The sequence below is a fragment of the Nothobranchius furzeri genome, chromosome 11 (assembly GCF_043380555.1).
Source record: "Nothobranchius furzeri strain GRZ-AD chromosome 11, NfurGRZ-RIMD1, whole genome shotgun sequence".
Classification (NCBI taxonomy): Eukaryota; Metazoa; Chordata; class Actinopteri; order Cyprinodontiformes; family Nothobranchiidae; genus Nothobranchius; species Nothobranchius furzeri.
Genome location: NC_091751.1, coordinates 20753913 through 20767893, shown reverse-complemented (window position 1 = coordinate 20767893; position 13981 = coordinate 20753913). Strand labels below are relative to the sequence as shown.

Sequence of the window (13981 nt, the reverse complement as noted above, 5' to 3'; positions counted from 1 at the left end):
ACATCATGCGATTATAGTTCTTCCCTTTTTGATAGGAAAGAACTCAGATGTGCAGGAGAGCTTTTAATCTTTGGTAACCTTTTCTTTTTGGAAGGTTGAAGATCTTATGGCTCACTTTGTGCCAACTTCATAATTCAATGGAGATTGAGGTGAGAGTATTAAAGTCAGAAAGTCTCCTTTTTATATGAAGTCTTACTGAATTTCTATACCATTGGTATGTTTTATGATATAGTGGTAGGGTAGGGTTGTCACGGTATGAAAATTTAACCTCACGGTTATTGTGACCAAAATTATCACGGTTTTCGGTATTATCGCAGTATTTTTTAAACGGTGTTGCATAAGTTCAGAAAGCATTGATAGTCCTGTTCTACACAAACTGAAATAGTTTTGAAAAGGTTTAACAGTGTTTATTAAACCTAAAATAACACAAAGCCTTAGCAAAAGTGCAACTTTTCACAAGTAAAGGAACAAATAGCTTCTTTTTCTGGAACATGTTACAGTAGTCAGTGCAGGTTTAAATTATACAAATCCAAACATTCAAAACATAAACAATATGTAAACAAATCAAAGAAACACCACTTGTTTTCTCATATACTTGTTTTCTTCATTATCAAAATGAAAATCTAAAACTCCAGTCCACAATTGACTTGAGCGCTGTACAAGTCAACCTTAAAAAATATGTATTTAAAATAAATAGCCACTTTAAACAAATGACTAAAATAACTACTACACTATGTAATCAAATCCAAATGTTCAAGTATAAATGGCATTGAATAAGTAAACAAATCAATGACAAGGAACTAATTGTATATTTCTCTTCATCATCAACAAATACGATGCTTCATCCAGCAACAGGGTGTCCGTGACACGGTTTAAATGCTGGCAGAGGACGCTGCGGCGACTCGTTGCATTCTCCCTCAACCAAAAGTCCTCACGTCATGCATTTAAGCTAAAATGCTAATGTTAACTTACCTTGCACTGGCTGTAGAGACGTGGGTGATGGTCACGCAGATGTGCCATTCGATTCGAAGTGTTGCTGCCTTTTGCAGACACTTGTTTCCTGCACGTTCTGCAAACGGGATAGCCGTCTTCTATTAACTGTCCCTCAGCATTTTTCAGAAATCCAAAATATGTCCATACTTCCGATTTAGTCTTCTTTGAGGGCTGATGGATGTCCTGGGCGCTGCCATCTCCTCCTTCGGCCATTATTTCAGCTTCAAAGTTTTGGTGCCGTTGCAAACTAAAAAGTGCGTGTGCGCGGGAACTTCAGCTGAAGCGACGGTGGCTGGTAAGGGTCACCGCGCCTAAACCGCGGCCACGGTAAACCCACCGAGATAATTTAGTTTTTTAAAAACTGGACGGTTATTTTTATTGTCAACTTTTTTACCGGGGTTTACCGCTATACCGGTTACCGTGACAACCCTAGTGGTAGGCATGACCTGACATTACCTTCCTGTATCCTTCAGTACTTGCCTGTTTACTATCCATCAGACGAGGAGAAAGACAACCCTACTCTGTTTGCCAGTAATGTCAGGAAGCTCATGGCCAAGTAGGTGTTCACCTTGGCGTTTAGGCTAAAAGGTGCGTTTGAATCATGTTAAGTCGTTTGCTTGTGTGTCATATGCTCCTCTGACAGGGCGTTGGGTACACCCCTGACAGACTTGTCGTTTGACGACCGGGAGATCATCCTGTCCCAGGGTCCGCTGCCCATCATTAACTCCAGCAGCCTGCTGCAGTTCAACCAGCTTCTGTGTCGCTTGGGGTAAGTGAAAGGAGACTGGACCAACCTGTTGAACAGGATGAGGAGCACAAATGACTTGAAAGTGGATTAGGTGTGGACGCTGACACCTGTTGGTAGAAGGACGCAAGCATGTGCGTACAGATGGATTCCAGAGACATTTAATCAATTCTCCCTTTTATTAATAATACTTTTATTAAATGATAGAAAATAGAAAGTTGCATTTAGCCTAACTATTAAAAAACTTACTGGAACTTTTATTTTTTCTTTATGTAAACAAAACTTATTAACTGCTTCACCATTTGAGGACATTGAGTTTCATTTTAATTTCCCTGTTGTTGAAATTATGAACTGTATCCATAAGAATGATCAGACCTTTGATAAAGGAACTGTGTAAGGGGATTTCCATTAAAACTACTAAATAACTTTTACTGATAGTCACTGCCGTGGAACCGCCCACTTCGTTGGCCACACCACCCCTCCTTTTGGTGCATTTTCAAACAAAAGATTAAGACTCTGGTAGATTCTTACTTTTGCTCTTTTAATGGACAGATTCTGATGTAAACCTTTAGCTAACTACAACATACATGTTAAAGTATGTATGATAACACGGTACAAACACTTCTATGGAAGAATTAAAGTGCCAGAAATTGAGCACTTGAACTGTCAGTTTGAGAGAAGAATTTCATATCGAGACCAACTTTTTTAATTTGAGAATACGATTTTATATTATTGCTCTCAAAACTTGTAATGCTTGCACTCAAAATGTCTGCTCTCTCTTTTAAATATACTCTGTTCTCCTTCAAATCTTTGTTTCTGCACTCAGATTTAACCTTCTTACACTGGTATTTTCTTCTCACGTGACAACCTTTTCTCTGCATGGATCAAAACTCCTCCCACAAGTCTGCTCCCTGCTCTCACGGATTTTTTCTGCTCTCGCTCAAAACTTGGAAGTACAATCTCCTAGCAACCGCTCAGCCAATAGAAAGACAATGTAGGGCGGGAAGAAACCTCTTTGGGATGCGCTCGTTTTTTACTATCTGTGGATTTCCCTGTGTTGCTGCCGCATCTACGCACAGTCTGTCTGCAACCCACCGGCTCCGGTCTGGAGTGGGAGCTTCGTTCACCTGAACCAGCAAAATGGACCAGAACCAACAAGAAGAAATAAGTCTTAGGTGTGTTCTTGCTGTGTCTTTCTAATTCCATGCTTTCGTTCTTTTCAAACACAGAAACAGTTTTGTTTACCTGTTTTGTAGCTACAGTTTCGCCGACGGCTGCCGGCTTCTTCAGGCTGACGCTGATGGTGGCGCGTCACTTCCTTCTCCGTTTATCTGTGGGCAGCAGAGGACGTTGTCGCCCTCTACATACTGATGTTGGGGTTATTAGGAGCGAACAATTCGCAAGCGTTAACTTACTTTTGGATTCTTCAATAAATTCTGTAAATATGTAAATATTTACTGATTTATTAATTAATTAAGATATTCTTAGATATACGGGGCACCATTCCCCTTTTTCCGGGGAAAAATTGAATCCAAAACTCTTATCAGTCTTTCTTGAAGTTCGTAGAATCCTTGGAGCAGAGACTTCTCTTCGACACAACAAAGCTACTGGAGACGAAAATCTGAATTTTATAACGTTTAATTAACAATTTGTCAAATGAATAAACAGTGGAATAGATGAATAATAACCGTGTGATATGATTGAAGATGGATGTGTTTGCATGTGATGGAGGATGTATGAATGGGGTCCTTTGTTCTCACAAAGGAGTAGTGTGTATGTGTGTGTGTGTGTGCGTGTGTATGGATTCAAAATGGAGTCTTGAATACAAGATGGCTGACCCCTTTGTCTGGCTAAAGTGTGGGTGGCAACTTGCACTTTAACTTCCAAAGCACTTAGAATCAGTAGTAACTTAACCTTAAATCACTCAAAACATTTCAAAAGATCATGAAACAACACAAAAGATTAATCACAAATTAATATCTTTTAGTTTCAGCCTGGCCATGACAGAAACCATTTTAAGATACCAAACAATGATCAATAAGCAGTTTATTCTTTCAAAATGACCCGACGGACGTGTTTGGGACGAAAGAGGAAAACACGAAGCTACTTTTTAAGCAATAGACGCGGTTTATTGCTTATTTGAGACTATAGAGGAAACGGGAGAAGAAAAGGAGAGAAAAAAAATGAGTTTCCTGATCACCAAAGCAGCAAGGCGTCCCCCGCTGTTATGACTTGACGGTTCTCCGTTTTTCTCCGCAGTTTCCGGCGTCATCCGTCGGTTTGATGCTTTCTCCGTTGTTTGGCGTTCACGAGTGTTTCTCCACGGGCTGGACAGAGACAGCAAAGTTTCTTTCTGTGCTGAGTTATAACTTACAGCGTTTCTGAGAGCTGGATGGAGTTGTTGTTTCCCTCAGCTGGTTCTGTGTCCTCAAACATCAGCTGGAGGGGAGCAGAAACGAGCAGATCAGCGGTCCCGTGGGCTCAACTTGGCTCTTAGAGCTTCCGCGTGCTCAAAGAAGTCGGAGCGTTCGACAAGCGTGTCCTCACCGCCAGGTATCCTGGGCAAAAGAACGAGGTTTCTTTGTCTCATTCATGATTTATAGTCTTTGAAGTCGCGGGAAAGCTCCAAGCTCCCGCCTCCCGCAGATCGTGTTTCTGGTATTAGGCGGTGACGTCATCACAATGCTTCCGTGTGCAAAGCATCATGGGAAATGAAGTTTCTTGGCGCTGATGTGATTATTTGCTTTTCAGAGCAATTTAAGCACAGTCATTTTGGAGAAAATCACTGCATAGTAATTTCCTCATGAGGTCAGACCCTCAACATTCCCCCTTTTGGTTTCGGGGATCGCGCCCAAAGCTCGATCGTCGGAAGCACAGATGGGTTTGTTCCTCATGAACGTAGGTCGACTTGATTGTCGGAAGCACAGGTGGGTTTGTCCCTTAGGACGTTGGTCTCCTTGGACGCCTTTGTCTTTGGTCTTTGTCTTGGATCCTGGCGCCTTTGGTCTTTGATCCTGGTCAGGCACAAAGAGGATAGGAAACGGGATAGTCCCCAACGCGCATAACGAGAAGAAGCCACTCACGCAGGTGGTACGCAATGATGATGTCGTCCATGCGAGAGGTAGTAGTGTAGAAGGAGGAATGTCGGTGGGCGGTTAACTCCACGAGGGGACACAAAGGCATCTCACCGCCGGCCATACAGTTCAGTTTATGGATCACGCGGTGATGTACGAGGTCCATAGTTCGCAAACGCGCATTGACCTATGTGGTCCCAAGATTCCCCCCTTTTTGGTCCAAAGGGTGGATCAGGACAGTCTTTGGGCTAAAACAAGGACCATAAAACTAAGAGGTACTACAATGTGCTGGTGCGTCAGACAGAGTCATTGACAGACTGAGCTGGGCCGGCACATAACCACTAGTTTATATGTGACCAAGTAAGAAACAAAAATACAGAAAACCCAAAAAAAAACATATAACATCCAAGAAAATTCATAGCAACCTTGAGGTCTCATAAAATACATTCTTAGGTCATACAGTCAGTGTGTATTCAAAATAAAGAATGTGACATACTGCAACACTCAGATAAATATGTGAGGTAGACTAAATTGAGAACTACTCTTAGGTTTACAGAATAACAAAGAAAATGTTGCTCACCCCCTTTAGACAGGTGTGGTACATTCACGCTTGGAGTCTCCCCGAACGCGGTTACGAGGCACACCGTAGGTGAGCAAGTGCATCTTATCTTGGAGTTTATTAACACGCCTGTAGGCGGAATAAGCTATCACGGCCGTGATGAGCCATTCCATCCCCAGGGCGACCAATGTGCAGATTAAAGTCGTATAATCTGTGTCAATGTAGCGTCTTGGGCGTCAAAGTAAGTTCACGCGGGTTTTGTGTGAACTTAGCAAATTTGGTTCCTTCAATCAGTAATTGTTGGTCAATTTCTAAATTGAAGGCAAAGTTATAACCCCGGAAAGCGTCCATGATCTCAATCTCCGAATCATGCTGTTCGAGGTTGAGGTGATGGAGTGCCAGGTTTTTAGTTCAAAGTGGAAATGCCTACCGTCCTTTCAAATACCAATGTTCAGCATCGACTTAAACCTATAGATGTGAGGTGTCACAATTATGGGAACATGTAACAGGAAACCGAGTTCTAATTTTCTGCATCAACGTGAATGGGAATTGCACTACCTAGGCTGTACGCTAGGTGGATTTGTGAAAGGTGCACAGTAGAGGGGTGGCAGCTGTCAAGCTATCTTTGAGCAGGTCCAGTGGTACCAAGTACGGGGAAATACGACTTTCAACCAAGCTGTCCAGCGTGGAACTTACTTCCCTGAGCAGGTCCTGCATCAAATCTCTCACCACTCATGTGTACACAATATCCTGATGTATGGTTTCAGACAAAGTCTTGATTGCACGTAGAGATTCATTAATCAGAGCAGAATGTAGGTTGACAGTTACAAGAGTACCCTGTAAGGTTTTAGTAAGTACTTCCTGTTAGCGTTCTAGGAAGAGTTTCTCTTGGTTAGTGAAAATGACGGCGGGGGGGGCTTGGTTCTTTGTCGGTTAGTACATGTTAGTGGGTTAAACGTGCACTTCCCCCCCTTTTCCATTTCCATGCATAGAACTATGTAGCGACTACGTCTACCTCCTGCGGGGAGTCTGGTCTCTGTACCCGCGGGGATGGTTTGACGTAGGGTTTGATTTGGTTTGCATGCACCCATTTGTAGACAGGCTCCTGTCTCGCTTTGGTGATGCGTAACCTGTATGCAACTGGAGAGAGTTTTGCCACGATCTCAAATGGTCCTGACCAGCAGGGCAGGAACTTCTTAGGTTTGCGTGCCGGTTGGGCGAACCGAAAGTAGAATACTTTGTCACCCACCTCGTATTCGCGGCTGGTTGTCTTTTGGTCGTAGTAGGCTTTAGCGCCTTCTACGTTGGTCTCCAGTTTCTTCTGAGCGTGCGCGAACGTAGCTCTGAGGTGTGTTTTCAAGTCTGCCACATACTGATGAGCGGTATAGGCAGTGGCAACACTGACATCCTCTGGGTGATACAGGAGGTGCAGTGGTAGAGTCATCAGTCTGCCGGTCATCATCTCAAAGGGCGTAACCCCCGTGGATCGCTGTGGAGTGGACCGTATGGCCATCAGGACCAGAGGGAGCTTGACGTCCCAGTCCTTCCCAGTGGAGCAGACGTACTTTTTGAGCATAGAGACGACCGTGCGGTTCATCCGTTCGACCTGTCCGGATGACTGTGGGTGATAGGGGAGGTGGAATCTCACTTCCACTCCCAAAAGTTCAAACAGGGACATCATTACACTGGATGTGAAATGAGTTCCTCGGTCAGAGTCAATGCAGAGTGGAAGTCCCCATCGACTGAAAACGTGGTTAATCAGCAGTACAGCGGTTGTGACGGCTGTATCGTTTGGCGCTGGAAGGCACTCAACCCACTTTGTGAAACTGCAAGTTACAGTTAGCATATATTTGTTTCCTCTTGCCGATTTGGGAACCGGTCCAACCCAGTCGATCTGCAGGTGGGACCAAGGGAAGGTTATTCCCCTGCGTTGCAGTGGTGCTCTAGCAAGCGGCTGGGAGGGTTGAAACTGGGCACAGACGAGGCAGCCTTGGACATAGCTGTGTACGTCCTTGGACATCGACGGCCAATACGCTACTTCTGTCAGTGACGCGAGGGTAGCTTTTGCTCCGCGGTGACCTCCAACCGGAGTGTCGTGGGCGTAGGCAAGCATCACTCCTCTGTGGTCGAGTGGAACAACCCAGCGCGGCGGGCTGTGATCGTCACGCATGTAAACTAACAAATCGTTTTGTAGTTTCAGGTGCGTGAGTTGACGATGCAGGTTTACCAAATCTTGGCTTGCACCAATAGGTGGTGATGGTTGTTTAGACATCGGGCCCTTTTGGAGAAGCTCGCGGATGAGCTTCAGGTCAGGATCTTGTTCCTGCATGGTGACTAGGTCCGCATCCTGTGGTTGTCTGCCTAGAAACACTGGTACCTCAACGGTCCGAGGTTCGTCTGCCTGTTTAGCATGGCGACGAGTAATCGCGCAGACCTCGTGAACGGCCTTGGGTGGAAGCCACTCGTCTTTGAATTCCCAACAGGTTCCCTGGTCAGCACCGAGCTTAGCAAGGCGGTCAGCTTCGTCATTACCATCTTTCTCCGGACCTAGGGTCCTGGAGTGACCTTTGACCTTTTTCCAGTAGACCATTATGCCTTTCTCAGTGGTGAGCAGATCACACGCTAGGAATAACTCCGAGTGTTTCACGTCTCTGTTCCTGGCGTTTTTCATGTTGTTCTCCTTCCACATGGGGAAGTGAGAGATGAAGCTGTGTCTAGCGTAGTTTGAATCAGAGCAAAGGACGATTTGAGTGATGTCCAAGGCTGCCGCCTGCTGGAGGGTTATCAACACTGCAGCAATTTCGGCGTACTGACTAGACTTTTGGCCCAACCGGTAGTGATTTGGTTGCTTGGTGTCACAGTCAACCCAAACGACTCCAACCCCAGCACGGAGCTGGCCTTCGTGAAGGTAGGAGCATCCATCAGTGTAAACTTTCGGAAGCCCTTGGCAAACATTCTCATCAAAGTAGCGATGATTGGATGCGGTTGGGTAGACTGCGGCAGGTGTGTCCAGGGGGCCCATGACGGAGTCAGAGTCACAGTGCTGGCAGCCAGCTAGCCCTTGTCCTAGCGCTAGCTTGGTGTTCTGACCATACTTGACCTCAATGTTGTATCCTTGGAGCACCATCATCCACGTCGCAATGCGGCTGTTTGACACTCTTCCTTCGCGCAGACGCTGGCTGTTTAGGAAGGTGACAGGCTGATGACACGTTTCAATGATCACTTTCTGTCCACCGATGTAACTACGAAAGTGTTCGACAGCCCAGACTGTAGAGAGGAGGGCTCTCTCACAGTCTGAGAACTGGAGTTCCACCTTGCTCAGAGGCTTGCTGGCGTATGCCACAACTCTCATGTCCTGGTCGTGTTTCTGCTTCAAAGCAGCGCTCAGGCAGTGAGAGGAGAAAGTCGCCTCTATGTAGAACTCTTTATCCTTGTCTGGGTAAGCCAGACAGGGTGCGGACGCCAACTTCTGTTTTAGGAACTGGAAGGAGAGTTCTTGGGGTCTGTCCCACACGAAAGGTGTGTCGTTCTGAAGCAGCTCAGTGAGGGGCCTCGCTATTTCAGCGTACTCCTCAATGAACTGCCTGGAGTAGTTGCAGACTCCGAGGAAGCTCCTGAGTTCGGTCAGATTAGCTGGGGCTTTGATGTCCTGAATGGCTCTAATGCGTCCCGCTTGGGGCTCGACTCCATTAGGGCCAACCAGCAGTCCAACATACTCCACTTTGGTTCGACACCACTGTCCCTTGACAATCGCCAATTTAGCTCCGGCGTCAGCGAGCTGTTGCAGCACGTGACGGAGTTCGGCCAGGTGCTCCTCGAAGGTTCGACTCCTCATCAAGATGTCATCGACATATATGAGGTTCCCTCTGGAAGCAGCATCTGACATGGCTTTGTGGAGGAAGATGTTGAACTCGGCAGGTGAGTTAGAGTAGCCAAAGGGGCAGCGGTTCCAAGTATATTGGCGATTTCCAAAGGAGAAAGCCAGTTTATACTGGTCCGCCGGCTCAACCTTCATGGTCCAGAAGCCGTTGGCTACGTCAACCGTAGAGAAGAAACGAGCATCTCTGACTCTGGCTAGCTCCTGATCTAAATGGATCATAGGCCACCTGGAGAGAGGTACTTGTTTGTTCAGTGCGCGATAGTCTATGGTGAGACGCCATTTCCCAGTCGGTTTCAGAACCGGCCAGATGGGAGAGTTGTAAGTGGAGTTACACTCTCTGATGATGTTTTTCTCCTTCAGCTGATCGAGGATCTCCTGGATCGACTCATAAGCAGCGAGGGGAATCTTGTGCTGACGTACAAAAGTAGGAGGGGCATTCGGGTTCGTTGGAATGCGAACCGTATGCAGGTTTGTGAGTCCACAGTCCAGGGAGTCCCTGGATAAGACGGACTGAAACTCGTAGAACAGGCTTCTAAGCTCTGCTCTCTGCTCCTCTGACTCCAGCGCATCCGCTTTGTCAAGCTGCTGGCTGACTTCGGCCTCGAAGCCGTCATAAGGTTCAGAGGAGGAGGGTCTCTGATGTTCCGGGCTTTCAACCGGTGACTCAGAGGGTTGAGTATTTATTGCAAAAACCGTTAGACACTGACCGCAGTCAGTATCTAAGGTTGCACTGCAAATAGGTTCCTCAGGAAGGGCTTCATGCCGCTTGATGGTAATCATTTGTGAAGGGAAAGTACTGAATGTGTCTACACCAACCTGTCTGTCGTTCAAGAACAACGGAAGTTGTCCGATCACGGGGACCGAAAGTTCGAAGTCATGGAATGAGCTATCTATCAGCATGCCCAAGGGCTTTCCTGCCGGCATGTGGATAGGACTCCGGGTCGGATTTTCGACCAACAAGTAGGCAGAACGATTGTTCAGCTCCAAGAGTGGCGTGCCACAGACGGCTAAGTTGAGCTCCAAGAAGTGTGGTGATGGCTGGAAGAAGGCCTGTGTGCCTGGCAGCTTCTGATGCTTCATCAGAGTTAGACGAACAGGCACTCCTTTGACCAGTGGGGGCAGAACCGTGCTGGCCTCAACCACTGCACGGCAGGCCTGTGGAATGGTCTGTCCGGACAGCAAGTGTTCACGGCCTTCTGAGCGAGGCTCAGAGGAAGGTGTGGCCCGGGCCCAAAGGACTTGATTGCAAGTGTCCAGCTGGGCACCTAGTCGAACCAGCAGATCTGCTCCAATGAGTGCAGGTGGATCAAGCTGTGGTATGATGCTGAATGTATGTGTGAGCTGTCTTGCTCCAAGTTGGATAGTCAGAGAGCAGACCTCTGGCGCTTTCAGGAGCCTCTGCGGCCAAGTAGGTGACAAGAGCCGATGGCTACGTGTCACACTGACCAGAAGGGGGTCCTTCTGACGCAGGTGTTCAAACGTCTGCTGGCTGATGGCTGACTTTTCAGACCAAAGAGCAAGGCGAGCATCTGAGATGTGGGTGCAGTTGATGGTAAGACCACCAACTATGTGTGGTGCATATGGCTGCAGGCTGACGTTCTTCAGCGAGCAGAGAAAAGATGAATGTGTGCGGAACGGAGTTCCAGGAGCGGTTTCATGCCTTTGCAGGCGGACATCGTCTGTGGGAGCTGTAGGGAGGGGCATGACCTTGGAACAAGGGTTTTGCGGCTCACTTAGGCTGACTTCAAGAATGGAGGATGGTCGGCTGCTATCCGGGTTCCAGGGCTTAGGTGTTTCCACCTGGGCCCACAGTTGACCCTTCTGGCAGTCGATGAGGGGAGCTAGACGTTCAAGCAGGTCCTGACCAATGAGAAGTGGTTCAGTGTCTAGCTGGCAGACATAAAACGGGTGAACCAGAGTCATGTCTTGGAAGGTGATATCCAGCCACGCCCGGTGAGTGATACACTCCCGGGTCTGGGTGTAGCTGGTGATTTTCAGGTCACAGGGCTCTACCTGGACTGGTTTCCCGAGTGACCGCATGGTGTCAGACACGCGATGGAACAGTGTGGAGCACATCAGGGTCATTTCTGAGCCGGTATCCAGCAGAGCATCAACCTGTATGCACCCACCTACGTTGGTGCTACAGTACAAACGGCGAGCATGATCATGGTTTGTTAAGTCACCAAGGAACTTCAGAAATTTAGCATCAGGTTTCTCTGGGGGGTAGATTTCAGGAGACTCCTGTGATCTACCAGTAGTGTTCCCCCAGCTGATCAAGTAGGTCCTGGCCACGCTGGGGGGTTGAGCTACGCCTAGTCATGCGGACGTTGGCTCTGGGTCTGGCTTCTTAGAAGCAGACTTTGGTGCAGGGGTCTCATCTGCAGATCTCAGCTGTTCCTTCTGTTTAGCTAGGAACTGCTGAAACATCTCCTGGAGGTCGGCTTTGGTCAAGTACTCACCTGCGGACTTGCGTTCGGGACTTACCTGTTGGCGGCGCTCCTTAAACCTTCCACTGTTCCGACCTGCCTGCCGTTGGTTTTGGTTGGGCCACTTCCTGTCTGATTGTCCAGACCTAGGCGGCCAATCAGCACCCCCCTTCCCCTGTTGAGGAGATTGGGACTGCTTTTGCGGTTTAGCAGGTCTAGGTTTAGCAGATTTTGGCTTAGTGGGTGGAGCTTCTGTGCCTTCGAGCTCCAAACGCGGCTCGGCGTCGGGAGCTAGGTGCATGACGCGGTGATGTGCGTCAGGCTTTTGGGGCTTTCCGCCGGCTTCCCAAGCCTGTTGAGCGTATCTCCTAATCTCCTGAGTTGTCAGTTTCTTCATCCGACAATACATTGAGACTTCGAAGCGAACACACTCGTGCAGGTTGTGAATGAACAGGGATCTGAAGGCAGGGTCTTCCTCGAGCCCAGGGCCGTTTCGACCTTGGAAATAAGCACTTTTGAGTCGGCGATAATACTCTCTGGGGGGTTCGTTCCTCCCGTGTTTGATGGAGAAGGCCCCCATTGTAGCTGACGCAGAGTCTGCATAAGTGGCGTATTCATCCCTCAACGCTCGGCAGAGCGAGGAGTACCGATCTCGAATGTCAGGTGGTAGAGTTTCCATGAAACCGTGCACCGTTCTAGATGTGGTTTTCCAAATTAGCTTGAGCTTTTCCCTTGAAGAGGGTGCTGGAAGATCAAGCAGACAACGTTCTATCTCCCTGAGATAATCGTCGACATTGGATTCATTGGTGTTAGGATCAAAGCGTTCTATGTCTTTAGCTAGCGATTCAATTTGACGTACACGGAGCCCTGACTCACGGTACGGCGCGTCATCCTCTGACTCTGACCCACGGTCTGTCTCAGAGAGCGCTGGATATCGCTGGTGTGCTCTGGGCTCCCAATGTTGACTCCTGGGGCCCAAATCGGGGTCCGGCATGTTGTGGCGGGCTGCTGGCACGTCACGTGGGTGTCTTGGGAGGTCCTCCTCCCGGGGCACGTCTGCGTAGTGCAGCCTGCGTCTTTCAACTGGGGCTTCTGCGTAATACACTTTGTCCGGATACGGACTGGCGTATGATGCTTTGTCCTGCAGCTGGTTACCGGCATGCCGAATACCGGAGTAGCTAGGATGGGTGGATGGTTGAGGTGCAGCTTGGGGTGCATAACCCCAATCGGCACCTTGCACCCTTTGTGGACTGGGGGAGCGGTCTAAATAGAGGTGCCGCTCAGCTGGTCGACTTCTCACTGATTGAGAAGGCCGTGAAGATGAGGGTGGTGGTCCAACCTGGGATTCGAGGGCGAACTGCCCTCGGCCCCTAGATGGTCCTGAATGCCCTAGAGTGTGTGTAGGGAACGGGACCGAAGGTTGGGACAGATGAGCTTCATCTCTCCCCTGCGGCGTGCGTCCGTCCAGAGAATCATGGTGTTTCCCCCCTTCCCACTGTCTGTTGTCATCAGCAGAAGGGGGCGGGGTCTCCTCCCCATCTTCCCCAGAATCGGTGTTGTCTTCCTCCTCGTCATCCTTCTGCCTTCCATTTTGCTGCCTTTCAGCTAGCATGCTCTGGAGCTTCATGATCTCTCGATCATGTTGGAGTTCTCTCTGATAGAGGATCAAGGCTAACTTAGCTAAGTGAACCTGGATTGGTTTTGTACCATCCGGGTTTTCTATTTGATCGATTACAGCTTCTAGCTCGACGCTACGCTGTTCTTCAGTGAAATCCCTAGAAGGGTAGTCGGGTTCTCGAGCAACCGCGACCAGTTTGGACAATATTTGTCCAGAAAGTAGGCCAGGTTCATAGTCGTGGGCCGCAGCGCCACCTGGTTGCTGGGAGTTGGTCAGGTCACTACTCTGTCCCTCCATTTTAACAACCGAACCAAAAATAGCCTAGTAGAGCTTCTGCAGATAGCTCAAGGCTGCACCTTTGGCAGCAACTGCTAGCTTTGTAGCAGAAAAACACTAAATTAACCTTTGTGCGCACAGGTTTTAGCGTTTTAAGATTGCACGGAATGCCGTGACTGACGCTTAAAATACTATTCCTTTCAGTATTTTAGCAAAAGCTGGTGCGTTGCCGTAGCAACGTCTTACAACACTTGCAGTGTTAAATATGCTAGTTATTCCTTCAGAATATTAGCAAACAGGGTGTTATCAGTCTTTGAGTGAAGGTTTCAGTTAGTTACAATAGCCACTGTGAGTTAAAGTCGCTAAATTAGCAGTTAATTTTAGCCTAAAAGGGTTAGTCAGAATTACTT

The 13981-nt window shown here is 48.0% G+C and overlaps 1 protein-coding gene across 1 annotated transcript in view; it reads left to right on the top strand.

Annotated features, from left to right (window-relative positions):
- The window catches only part of lpcat1 (lysophosphatidylcholine acyltransferase 1), a 74803-nt gene that overhangs the window by 47082 nt on the left and 13740 nt on the right, over positions 1-13981 (top strand). Inside the window, exons 9-11 of the mRNA XM_070556204.1 lie at positions 95-149; positions 1467-1549; positions 1637-1762. Coding sequence (XP_070412305.1) covers positions 95-149; positions 1467-1549; positions 1637-1762 — 264 coding nt within the window. The remainder of the gene's footprint in view (positions 1-94; positions 150-1466; positions 1550-1636; positions 1763-13981) is intronic.